Here is a 12,999-nt window from a genome sequence, read left to right as displayed (position 1 = left end):
TTCTAAAATCTTTGTCTTGGAATACATAAAGAACTTAAAAGTTTTCCTAGGCTGACTTAATGTAAAACGTACGCATGTGGTGTTTGAAGTAGACGTAAAAGAATTATAACCTGCTTATTGCTTTGTTTACTATACCTTTAAAACAGTAAGCACTAAAATGAGTGAAGAGTTGGGTTTGTATGTCACCGTGTTGTGACCTGTGCCTGAAATGAATTCTGAAACGATACAGTAGCAGCACCCTTAAATACACCCTGAAAATACCATGCAGCCTTCCATCTTCATGTGTGGTAAGATTTTAGGCTCTGGGTGCCAAGGGGTATTAACTGCACAGGGCTCCAGCTCAGTAGGGTACATAAGCACGTGGCTTACCCCATCCGTGGGCTGAAAATGGGTGTTTTCACAGTGAGACTGACTTTGACTGAGGACTGAACTAGCTACTTTTTCACTTTACCTTTTAAGCTACAGTTATGTAGCTTAAAAGGTAAAGTGAAACTGCATTTTTTTAATGTTGAGCAGCAGTGCACACTAAGTAACAAATACAAAACTTTTGCAAGGGTCAGCCATTTCCTTGGTAGATTCTTCAATAGGCAAGTCATGCAAACTGAAGAATCTCCATTTCTGAAATGCACTATATCTGCCTTGGATGAAGAGCTGAGTCTAATTTTGTCGATTTTTGAAGCTATAATTCCAGAAAGTCTACATAATTCAAACCAGACACATTCTATCTAATGTGACACAAATTTGTAGTGTACTGTGTTAACATTAAAATTATCCAAGCATGCTATCATGTATCTCCATGGATTTGATACTGCCTTTCTTGTCTTAGCAGGGTGTGCCATTAGTGGCCATTTAGTTTTTATTGTAGTATGGAGTACAGATAATTTTAAAGCCAATATAAATGTCAGAAATGCTAAAGATGAATACATGCAGCAATGATTTCAGTTATTTACTAGATTGTGACAAGATTACAGCAGTGTATTACCTTTGAGTATTACTTTTAAGAGTGTTACAATATGTCTATTGCAAAATACAGTGCAGATTTTGCAGTGACTGGATGACTGACCTGTCAGCAATGTATTTCTTAATTGTGGCTAAGTGCTTGGAAAGAATGTGGAGCATAATGCAAATAGGGAATATCTTCTCTTCAAGCTTTTCTGCCAATTATAGTTATGTGGTGCCACAATGTAAATATTTTTATCAGAAAGTCATTGCAAAAGGATGCAAATGTCTTATTTCCTTTATAAACCTTTGAAAATAACCCTCTTGGGTCTTTTGCCTTTTGCTGTCGGCTCTGAATGGCACCCCAGGGAGTTGACATCTCTTATCAGAAATGAGCAGCCAGGCAAGGGGCAGTCAGCATATTGAGAGGCCATATTAGTGTGTTGGTCAAGGGCACCAGACAGGTACTGAAAGGTCTCTTGTTGTGTCAAACAAATGCTATTTCCTTCCTGCCTGAGTGAGAGCTAATTTTTTTGTAAGCTTCTCTTTTGGCAAAAAACACAATAAGGATATATAAGGCAACCTTTCCAGTGAGAGATTAGCATTAGGTTATCACAAATCCGCAGATTAAAAGTGCTGTGGTCAATGAGAACAGATATTGTAAGATTAAATAAAAGGACTAATTGAAAGTGGTGTCCCATGGTAGACAGAAGATTGACACAATATTGTGTAGATATAACCATGGACTAAGTAGAAAGTGGAAGAATAAAATGCACAGTACTTTTCTCAAAGGTTATAGTTATGATTGTACTGCTCTGGTGACTTAGCAGTTGAGTGTTGTGGGAGTAGGAGAAGGCTTAAAAGTATATTCTCTGTGGTGTTTAAAATACTGAGAATTTATTGGTGAGATGAGTAATATTTTAGATTTTTTTAATAACCCTTTATTATAATATTTTAATTAAGAAATTAGATATCTGAGGTAGAGATGTGCTTCTAAAAATTAAAATCATTGGCAGGAGATTAATTAAATGTATCATGAGACCCTTAGGTTTTTAGTCTGCATTGCTGAATATTATTTAGTACTGTGTTATTAGGGCTTTCTGCTTTCATATCTAGCAAACTCTGTTCTCTCACTTTATATAAACTCTACTCTGAACTTTTCGGTCTGGTTTCTGGTGATGTCAGAATTGATTTTACTGAAGTTGCATGCAGGTATATCAGAAGATTAAAACAGTTCTGTCCTGATTTCCCTTGAGAGAGATAGTACCTATTTGGTTGTTTGCTCTGCTGTGTTTAACCACCAAATCTGGACAGCAAGTGAAAAGGTTTCCTCTTAGATAAATTCTCTCTGTTGCCTTCTGGTTCAGGAAAGAGAGAGAAGGTCTTTGTCTTTCCCAAGCAATTGAGAGAGGTGGGGAGCTGCCTAGTGTGCTGGATGGTGCAGGCAGGAGGGAGCTTTGAGCGGCAACTGTGGCTGGCAGTCTACTATAAAAATTAGAGAACAAACATCACTAGGCTGCAGGAATGTGATTATCAGGAGGGGACTGTTCAGAGCTTGTTGCAGCTGTAGAAGCCATTGAAAGGTGACAGCTAAGATTTAGCAAAGCTGAAGGAAGGACCTGCCTAGCAAGGACAAAATCAGCAGTGGAGACTGACTCTTGAAGTGTTGGGTTGTTTTTCAGTTTTGTGTTGGAGTTTTGTGTTTCTTGGGTGTTTGTTTTGACTTATGTCTCTGCTGAGTAAATTTTATTAGTACTTTAGAGTGTTCCTGTCTCAATGTACCCCTCTTAAAGGAAAGAAATGAGCAAGAAATTGGGCAAAGGGAACAAGAGACCTGCGTGGATGAATAGAGAACTCCTGTCATTACTCAAGCCTGAGCAGGAAATACACAGGAGGTAGAAACAGAGTCAGATCACTTGGAATGAATATTGAGGGGTTGTCAGAGTAACTAAAAACAAGATAAGGAAGGCCAGAGCCTTGGAATTAAATCTGGCCGAGGATGTCGAGGACAACAAGAAGAGTTCTTCATATAAATACCTCCATAACAAAAGGAAAACCAAGGATAATATGGTGGGGGCACTACTAAATGTAACAGGGAGTGTGGTAGCAGAAGATGCAGAGAAAACAGATTTACCAAACACCTTTTTTGCATCAGTCTTCATTGACAAGGGGTTCTCTGAGATTCTCTGGGATTCTCTGGCCTGGGAGACAAGGGTAAAGGAATGTTGGAAAGAATTTCCCTTGGTCAAGAAGGATTGGGTTATAGACCACCTAGGCAAACCTGACCTCCAAAATTCCGTAGACCCTGATGCAATGCATCCATGAGTGCTGAGAGAGCTGTAGAGGCCATTAGTAATCATCTTTGAAAGGTTGTGGAGGTCAGGAGTGGTGCCCAAGGACTGGAAGAAAACAAATATCAGTCTTCAGAAAGGGCAAGAAGGAGGATTCAGGGAACTCTATTTATATGGATAACAAGAAGGTAATCAGGAGTAGCCAGCATGGACTCACTAATGGTAGATCATGCATGACTAACCTGATTGCCTTTTACAATGAAACAAGAACCTGGATGGATGAGGGACGTTGTCTACCTCGACTTCAGCAAGGCTGACACCATGCCTCTCACCACAGCCTCACAGGCCAACTCAGGAAGGGTGGACTGGGTGAGTGGACAGTATTGAGAACTGGCTGAACAGTGGCACAGGGTCTCGTTGGATGCCTTGGTGTCCCCCAAGGTTCAATACTGGGCCCATTATTCATCAGTGACTTGGATGAAGGGGCAGATGCCTCCTCAGCATGTTTGCTAGGAGGAGTGGCTGATCCCCCCCAATTCTGTGCAGCCCTTCAGAAGGACCCTGACAGGGTGGAGAGATGGGCAGGGAGGAGCCTTCTGAAATTGAGCAAAGGTGAGTGCAGGGACCCACATCTGGGGAGGAATAGCCCCACACACCAGCACAGGCTGGGGACTGCCTGCTGGAGCAGCTCTGTGGGAAAGGCCCTTGGGGTCCTGGTGGACAGTGAGCTGTTCCTGAGCCATCAGTGAGCCCCTGTGGCCAAGAAGGGCAATGGGATCCTGGGTGCATTAGGAAGAGCATTGCCAGCAGGTCGCAGGAGGTGATCCTGCCCCGCTGCTCAGCCCTGGTGAGGCACATCTGGAGTGCTGTGTCCAGTGCTGGGCTCCTCAGCACAAGAGAGGCAGGGAGCCCCTGGAGCCAGCCCAGAGGGTGGCAACAAAGATGATCAAGGAACTGGAGCATGTCTATTATGAAGAAAGGCTGAGGGAGCTCAGGGTTGTGGAGCCTCCCTCACTGGAGAAGAACCATCTGGACACAGTCCTGTGCTGTGTGGTCCAGGATGGCCCTACTTGTGCAGGGGCATTGGGCCTGATGACCCACTGTTCTCCCTTCCAACCTTACTCACCCTGGTCTGTGTGAAAGTCCTAGAGTCTGTAGGCCAGGCCTCAAAGCTCTAACCATCCTGAGGGATCAACTCTTAGCTATCTGGACTTCGATTTATGTGAAGAATTCTTGTTTATCCTGCTACAATTGAGTTACTTTCCTATGTCTGCTGTAGGGAATAGCTTCAGTGGCTACTATCATTTAATTCCTGAACTGCTGGGGTATGATACATATCTTATGGAAAATACATTATGTTGTTGTTGACTGGGCAATTTAAATAAATAAAATAAAGCTGTAAGTTTTTTCTGGGCTAGGAACATATTTGTGTTGCAGCTCATTTCATTCATTCTGTGTTTGAGTGAGTTCAGAATCTAGGATGATCTTGGGGTAAGAAGTGTTTCTAATAGAATTCAAGGTTTAGTGTGTTGGGGAGGGTTTGCTTTACCAGACCATAATTCAGCTGGTGGTGGTTGCTATATTGTGAAGTATTAATGTCTTGGGGTAATGTTTTAGCAAAGTCAGGGAAATAGAAGCAGTAGGAATCCAGCTCTGTGAGTCACTGTCAGCATTTAATATTCATACCTGCATATTCTAGGAACAGAGGCCATCATTCATTTAATTAGTTGCCCAAATGAAGCAGTTAATTGATGAGCTGTTAACTTAAGGATGGCTGGAGCTCTTTTTGTCATCAGTGAAAAGGTATTGCTTGGGAAGAGCATTATGATTAGGATAATTATTTGAAAATATTTAGAAATTATAGGATGAAATCAAGATTCTAGATTTTGTTTATCCTTTTTTTCTCCTCTGGTTTTCCTCCTTTCTGCTGCTTCTTACATGCTCCAACAAATAAAATTTTCAGTTTTGTATTTGCACTAAATAGTCTTGATGTTCTAGACTTACTACCAGGCATTTACTATCTGATACTGTACAATGACTATCTGAGGAAAATTTTAAGGAAGTAAAGACAGAGTTTACTTTCTGTACAGTGAATTAGTCACTGACTTGTAGATATGCATCTCCTTTCCTCTTACCCATCCTGTGAAATCTTTGAATTGACTTTCAGCCTCCATCATGGGTAACAAATTTTTGAATGCTCAACATTATTTTAAAATCAGCTTTTACTGGATCTTTGGATAAAGCTGAATATAAATAATGAAAAGGAGAGATGGTTGGGATGATTGGACTATGTTAAACAAGTAACTTGTGAAGGACTTAAAAAAATATTACTGGGTTCTCCAGTAATAGGTAAAAGCAGCTTACATTCAATTTACAGGCATTTTGATATGATTAAGTGATCTATTTCATAGAAATCTTATAGCAAGGAAAATGGTAGACAAATGTCACAGATTCCAATCTAAGTGCTAAGGAAAACTTAGGAAATACTGACAAAAGTTTGCTGTACTTGTGTGGAGTCCTGCTGAACACACCTGGTCATGCATAGAGCGATATGGTAGCTTACTTAACAAGCTCCAGTGCACAGCATAATTATGTTAGAGGAAGCTGGGAAATGGAGAACACTAAACAACTCTGTTGGGTGACCAAATTCAGCTTTAATTGAAGTCCTAGTTTGTACTGAGGTAGTGCTATAAAGCAGTTTGTGACTGCTCTGGTTAAGACAGGCAGGAGCACCAAGAGCTTTGTCCTGAGCTAACCGCCCCCTCACTGCCTTTCTTGGGATATAGGCCAAGACACAACCACAGTATTGACATGGAGAAGGGGCAAGTCTAGTGCAGATGTCACAGATTAAAGTGGAAAGAGAGCAGAAAGACAGAGGAACTGCTTGCCTAAGGAAACAGGAAAGTAATACCAAGTCCTGTCCTAAAGGCAGGAGTCATCACATGTCTGAGACCCTGAGAAGAATTGCTTCTGTCCAATACTTGACAGGATGTGCCAGTTGAGTAGAGTTCTGATCTAAGAGTTCAGAATCAATTGACAAGAATATGTGCAAGTTGAAAAAATCAAAAGATTTGACAGAAAATCTTTTCTCTAAAACCTTGAGAAAGTTAAATACAAAATGGTTATGTTAGAAGGCTGGTAGTGTTTTTTTTCCTTACACTGGTTCTTCTGAAGTCAGAGGAGGAGTGTTTACAAGTTATCATTCTGTATTGCTTACAGTTGTTACAAATCTATAGGTTTTAGGGGGTTATGTTCAGGATGTCAATATCCAGACTAAGAAATAAAAGTGACAGATATGTGTAGCCGAGAACTCTTTACTTCTGGTGAACAAAAACAGAAGCACAAATGTGTAACTTTGGTATTGGAGATGAATGCTGGTATCAAGACAATTGTCAGTGTTGGTGCTGTCATTTTTATATTTGGCAGTTAGGCAAACTGTATTGACTTTAATGTCATGTAGTTACATTCCAGGAAAATTTAAACATGGTGCATATTGTGATTGAGTTTGATAGTTTTCTGGCTGATGGGATTCCTCTCTAACCAGTGGTTGCTCCTCAGCAGTGAAAGGGTATCTGAAATAAATGCAAGTATACTTAGGTGTTACTGTTTCTTCAGGATGTTAATTTCTGCCCTTAGTTCTGGGGTCATACTTTTGTTGATCAGACAGCATGATAGCTGAATGCACAGGTGTACTCCAACTGCTGAGGAAACATCTGTACTGCTGACACCTTTGCTGACAATTGCATTGATACTGTCTGTGCTACAGCTTAGGTCCTGGAGGTGATCTCTCACTGGGGAAGAGGAGTGGCCCAGCTACTGCACTCCTTGCATGTGACCTCTGCTTGATAATGTAATGTAAGAATTTGACACCCTTGGAAGCAGCAGTCAGTCATCTTTCAACTTGTAATCATCTGCTTCCTTTTCATAGTTTTTTTTTTCTATTAATTCTTTAATACTACTGTTTCAAAGAATAGAAAATGTCCCAATGACAAAAAACAAAAGCTTATTGTCTTAGAGTTATATGGAGAAGGAAAAATGGAATGAAATTGAATGTGTTGCATAACATTCTGCACTAACACTTTCCATGAACACTTCACACTTCATTCCCTAATAGGTCTCCTTGTCCTTGTTTTATTTTTGAGGTGTGCCAATGTAAATATTTCAAAGAAAACTTTGATTTTATTTAATTTTATGATTCTAACCTGCTTTTAATAAGACAACCAATCCTCTTCCCTTCTGCCCAGCAACAGAAAGCCCTACAAAACTGCAGATGCACTGTACAGTAAAAGAAAGTTCTTTCTGATCTTCTGTAGTTGTGTATGCTTGACTTGAACAGTCTTGTAAACAGCTCTCTAATCTAGAGAAAATCTTGGGATTAACTGATACCAGAAAGAAAAAGGAGCAATCACACCTCTATGGAATCAGAGTATGTACTAAGGGAGTTAGTGCAGAATACGTTACTGTGCTTTCAATTTTCACCTTTGCTTTTGTTACACCAGCTTTGCTCTGCAGACAGGTTTAAGGGAAGGATAATTTTTTAAGGATGAAACTCAATTTTCAAAGGGGCATGGGATTTAACAGTATAACTGTCATTATAGTTTGTGAGCTGCATGTAAAGATGTTGAGAGTTTTATGGCTTACATTTTTAATGCAGCTGTGTATAAACGTCTTTTCTACATTCTACTGCAACATTAGTTCTATATCATGTGGAACTAAGCTATTTTACCTTCTATTTAAGCATATTCCCAGGTATCATTAAAAATAACATTTTAAGCCAGATTTTGTGACAAAATGTCAGCTAAATGCACTGTTGATTATAAAGCTGTTTCTTCAAGCTATTTTCTGGAAAAGAGGACTATTTCTTATTGTACAGTTCTGTGGACACCACTCATACTGACTTATCACCCCTGTTTTCATGCTTGTTTTCTCCAACAGAAAGGAGAGCCAAACTGCAGTATTTTTTCTCCAGAAACCACAGAGCAGCTGACCTTTGAGATTCCTCTGAATGATTCTGGCTCTGCTGGACTTGGTGTGAGCTTGAAAGGCAACAAGTCTCGGGAGACAGGAGCTGATCTTGGGATTTTCATCAAATCTGTTATTCACGGAGGTGCTGCTTTTAAGGTATGGAAGAAGCACGTCAGGAGCTGAATGTGTTAGAATACTGTCATTTCTATGGTGAGGCCTGAATCTTACTTGAGAAGCATTCTAGGTATAAATACCTTTGTATCTCATTCCTTTGGGTGAACTACAAATATAACACTGTCTCGTGGTTTCTGGGGTTGTGTGCAAAGCAAAAAAGTCTGCCAAGGTGAAAATGAATTGTTGCAAACCTTAGGGAACATTTGGATGCTGCAGGAAATGGGGAAGGGGAAGAAGAATAAGGATAGATATGAGTAGAGGATGCTTCCAGCCTCCCCACGGCCTACAGGAAAAGTTTGATTGCTCAGTGACAGAGAAGTTGGTACCTACAACTGTGCCTATAAATAAAAAATTCTCATAATTTTCTTCTTTTTTTATTCAGAATATTTTTATTACTGTATTAAAAATATGTCTTGGCAGAGCTTGATATCAGTTGTGCAGAAGTTATCAGTTTTTCCTGAGGTGGATTGAATTGGTAATATTAAATTGGTAAATGACAGTATTATGAGTTGTTCTGTTCTTTCTAAGCACTGTACAAGGACTGTTGTGTATTTTATCATTAAAAAGTATTTGACTTATTGTCAAATCTTTAGGAAAGCTGTTGACTGCATGTTTTTGCCCCAGGTAAAACTTGGAAAAGGTAACTTCTCTGAATTGGAAACAAATTACTTAATTTTTTAGAGCTAGTATGTTAAACACCTGTAGAACCATAATGTAATTTTTCTCTTTTATCTCAGGAATTCCTTGCAGTTCTCTCTTCTGTAAAAATACTTTTTAATTCCGTGTTATGTAAATTGCTCTACTGACATCAGCCTGCTGAGTAAGACAATACACAGCATTAAAAATTCAATCCTCATCTATTTACAGCAGCTAGTAAATAGCAATAATCAAGGTTTTAGGTTTCATAAGAATGTTTAATAGTTCCTTACTTCTGTTATTTACCTTTCCTAGTCTCACAGTTATTTCAAAAAGCTTGGATCTTCATCTGATTGCATTACACCAGAACTGAGTTAACACACATTTGGCTAAAATAGGGCTGGATAAACTCAATTCATGTGGGTGTCTCCTGCAAAGTACGACTCATTTTACTGTGGAAATGAGGCTGCCCTCTTTGTTTTCCCAGCTCTGTGTCCACACCAGTTGCAAGTTGCAAGACAGTGCATTGCCATGGATAAACTCCTTGTTTTGGATAGCCAAGCTCTGGAGCCATATTTCGTATTAGTGGGCTCACAGCCTTACTTGTCACATCCCAGACCCATAAGACAACCTTTTTCTGTACGTTTACTATTCTCTATTCCCCCACAGTGACTCATTCCAGAGCAGTTAATTTTGGTTTGAGATGTCTGCAGACTATTAAAGCAGGACTTCTGTGCTCACCCCTGAGTGAACAGGCACCATGACTGGGAGATTATTTTGTCTTGTGATGGCCTGTAGTCCTGTGACCTGTTCTCTATTCTACCTCATTATAACCCTTCCAGCAATTAGACCTGTGTTGTGGTAATGGATCTGAATGTAGGCTCCAGAGCAAATGAGACAGTAGCTGAGGCTCTGGCTTCAACCAGAACTGTTCAGACACTCTGTCCTGTGTGCAAGTGCTCACAGAATGCAGTCTTTTTGGCAGTGTTTTAAGACTCGCAGTCTACTGTTGTGTAATGCATGGAGAACAGCTGGCTTTCTTCTGTCTAATGACCTTTATATAGAACATAATCTAATCGGTGGGTATTAACAATTAATAAAATTCCTTGTATCAAGTTTAAAAGTGTGCACATATTTGTGCACAAATATTTAAAGATGTTGTCCTATTGTCCGTATTTTAAATCTCTTCTTGGAGCAAGTTTTGAAATAAAAAGCCTTTCTTTCCAGCTGGTAGTTGTCCAGAGCCTTTTCCCATGCTATTCATTGGTATTCTCTGAAATGGATTATTATGGATTAAGACATGTGCATTTGCTTTTCAGTGTACAGTGCTTTCTTGGGAAACTGTCACAGGCGGAAATCTTAATCTCACTGACATGAGAATTCTTTCACTATTTATCACTTCTGCATTCAGAATTTAAATTTTTTTCGATATTGGTGTATCATGCTAATAGAAGTGTGAACTTTATCCCCTTGTCTTTATAGTCACTGTTTGTCCTCAGAAGAAGAAATGTAATTCATAGAATTTCAACACATTTGTTTCACTGAAAAGTAATTGCTCAATCCTTCTAATGCTGTATAAAGGTTTTGAGATATTAAATTTCTTTACCCCTGTGTTTCTTAGAATGAAGAGTAGACTGTGAGATGCACACCATCTTTTTATGTTACCATTACTTGTTATTGGCTTGATCCAAGGTCTGAAGAGAGGCTAATATTTTTAATTTTTTTGATATATAAACACATTAATCTAGCTCTAATGTGTTAGTGGCATTGTAAAGTGTAGTAGGGGACATTTTAAAAATCATAATGGAAAACTGAAGTATCCTATCTTTTATGATTATTCTTTTGTCCTAGCTAAAGGTTTTAGAAAATGTCAATGCATGTAGCATCATACCTGCTACAGTAAGACTCAGTCCTCTTTAATGCTCTTCCTACAAAATCAAACAAAAAAAAGCCTTAAAAAACCTTCCAGGTTTGTTTTCTAACACTGTATCCCACAGGAATAAAACCAGTTGCTTTTGTTGATTGAACCATTATGTCCCTACTTAGCATCTATTTTTTAACATCTCTAAGATAAAGAGGTTACTGGATTACTTGATATTTTTACTTAGGCAGAGCCTTTCATGTGAAGAAAACAAACAGTTGACTGAATTTAAATGCATTGTTATTCCCCCAACTTTGGGGATTTCAGCCTTGCTCACCTCGAGACATCTTCACTTTTCATTTACAATGCGTTCCTGAGGATCAGGTACTTGCAGTCCACTGCAGCTGAAATGAAACAGAGCCATTACAGGAAATGATGTAATATTTTCTATGTGTGCATTTGTTCAAATGAAAATGTGTAACTCAAACATCCTTGGTCCTTCTGAGTGCTGCAATAAATGTTGCTCGTTATGTGCAGTGGATGGAGAAATTGGATAATTCCAATAATTGCCATTAGGGCATTTCTGACAGAAATGTCATTGGTGTGATAAGGGAAATAGCTTATTGTGCCTTGATTAAAAAGATAAGTCCCTGAAGATCATGGCATTATATCTTCCTGTTCTACTATAAATAGTGGGAGTCTTGTGAATGATTGTGAGAATATGGCAGCCATGTGGTAGTGGATTCTGCCCCTTGCTGTGAGTTGTCATAAAAAACCCAGCATTTTTTTAATAAGTGAGGAAGAGTAACATCAGCTTCTATTAAATAACTCACTCGCAGTTCCAGAGATGGCATTTGAAAACTGTTCTGCTGAAATGCCAAATGTTGTTTTCCTGCTCAAAAGCCACAAAGAAACCTACCTCTCAGAGATGAAAGAAGAAACGTGTTAAAACAACATTTAGCTTGTTTTGAGCCAAGCAGATTTTCATGCAGTTCAGGCTTCCAAACCAGGCCATAACACAAGGGATGTGAAAATCTGTGTTTGGAAACTGTTTAGACGTGGGGATTTTTTTTTTCCTGGTCTCTAAAGAGGCGAAAGGTTTTTCTGTGAAGTAACTTCTGCCTGTTGTATGAAAACAGCATTCAGCTGTCTTCCAGCCTGGCTTATATAGGTGACTTAGCAAGTGTGGTTGATCAATATTTATGAATGATGCACATTTTTTTTTTCTTCTATCACAATTGAAGTGTCAAATTCAAGTTGAATTTTTCATGTAAATCCTGCACATAACAGAGGGGCAAGAAGGGCAGATGTATCAAAAGAAGCCTTTTAAGAAGTAATGTAATTAAAATATAAATAAAGTCTCATACAGAAGTACTACAAGAAAAATTGAAAATTGGGCCAATTCAGAACTTTGTGAGGCTCAGTGATTAGTTTAAAAATGTGTGCTGTGTTCAGGACAGTTGCATACTTAAGTGATGTAGTTGTGACAAGATGCATTTGGCATTGTATTTGTATAGACTTTAGAAACAGACTTTAACAGATATTTAATACATTATAGTATTTTCTCCAGAAAGGAAAGACAGTAATCCAAGAAACTGTAGGACCATAGGGGGAGGACATGAAGACCTGTAAAATTTTCAACGTTTTACAGAAATTTACAAAAAATAAATTTTGTTTTCCTCAAACTCCTGTTGCTCTGAATAGCTCCATTCATTTCAGCAAATTTTGATTGGACACAGAGGAATTAAAACATGTGCAAATAATAAAATTTTGGGTTCAGCAATTTTAACCCTTGTCTCCCCTCTTGTGATGGGATCATTTGTATATAGAGAAAGAGTGTGAGGTTAACTTACTGACTTTGGCTGTATGTACATTTAAGTTGGCATAAAATATTCAGCAGAGAGGTGGGAGAGGTTTCAGTATATCTTCCAAATGGCCTCTCCTTTTCTATCCTCCATTCCCACACCCTCTCAAGAAATGTTTTATTTCTCCTAATTTTCCTTCTCAGAGTGGCTCGTCTCCTAATTATTTCTTTCCATCTTCTTGTCCGTCCCAGTTTATTTTGGATTTTGTTATATACTGGTTTTTTTCAGCTTTGTGGTTATCTGTACTCTGCTGTAGTAATGATGATAT

General features: G+C 38.9%; 1 protein-coding gene across 3 annotated transcripts in view; it reads left to right on the top strand.

The window, feature by feature from the left end:
• Positions 1–12,999, top strand: part of PARD3B (par-3 family cell polarity regulator beta) — a 391,325-nt gene that overhangs the window by 187,217 nt on the left and 191,109 nt on the right. For all 3 annotated transcript variants that reach the window (XM_058028158.1, XM_058028157.1, XM_058028156.1), the window contains exon 11: positions 8,166–8,351. In XM_058028158.1, coding sequence (XP_057884141.1) covers positions 8,166–8,351 — 186 coding nt within the window. The remainder of the gene's footprint in view (positions 1–8,165; positions 8,352–12,999) is intronic.

The sequence above is a fragment of the Melospiza georgiana genome, chromosome 7 (genome assembly GCF_028018845.1).
Source record: "Melospiza georgiana isolate bMelGeo1 chromosome 7, bMelGeo1.pri, whole genome shotgun sequence".
NCBI lineage: Eukaryota > Metazoa > Chordata > Aves > Passeriformes > Passerellidae > Melospiza > Melospiza georgiana.
This window is presented reverse-complemented; position numbering and strand designations above follow the sequence as displayed.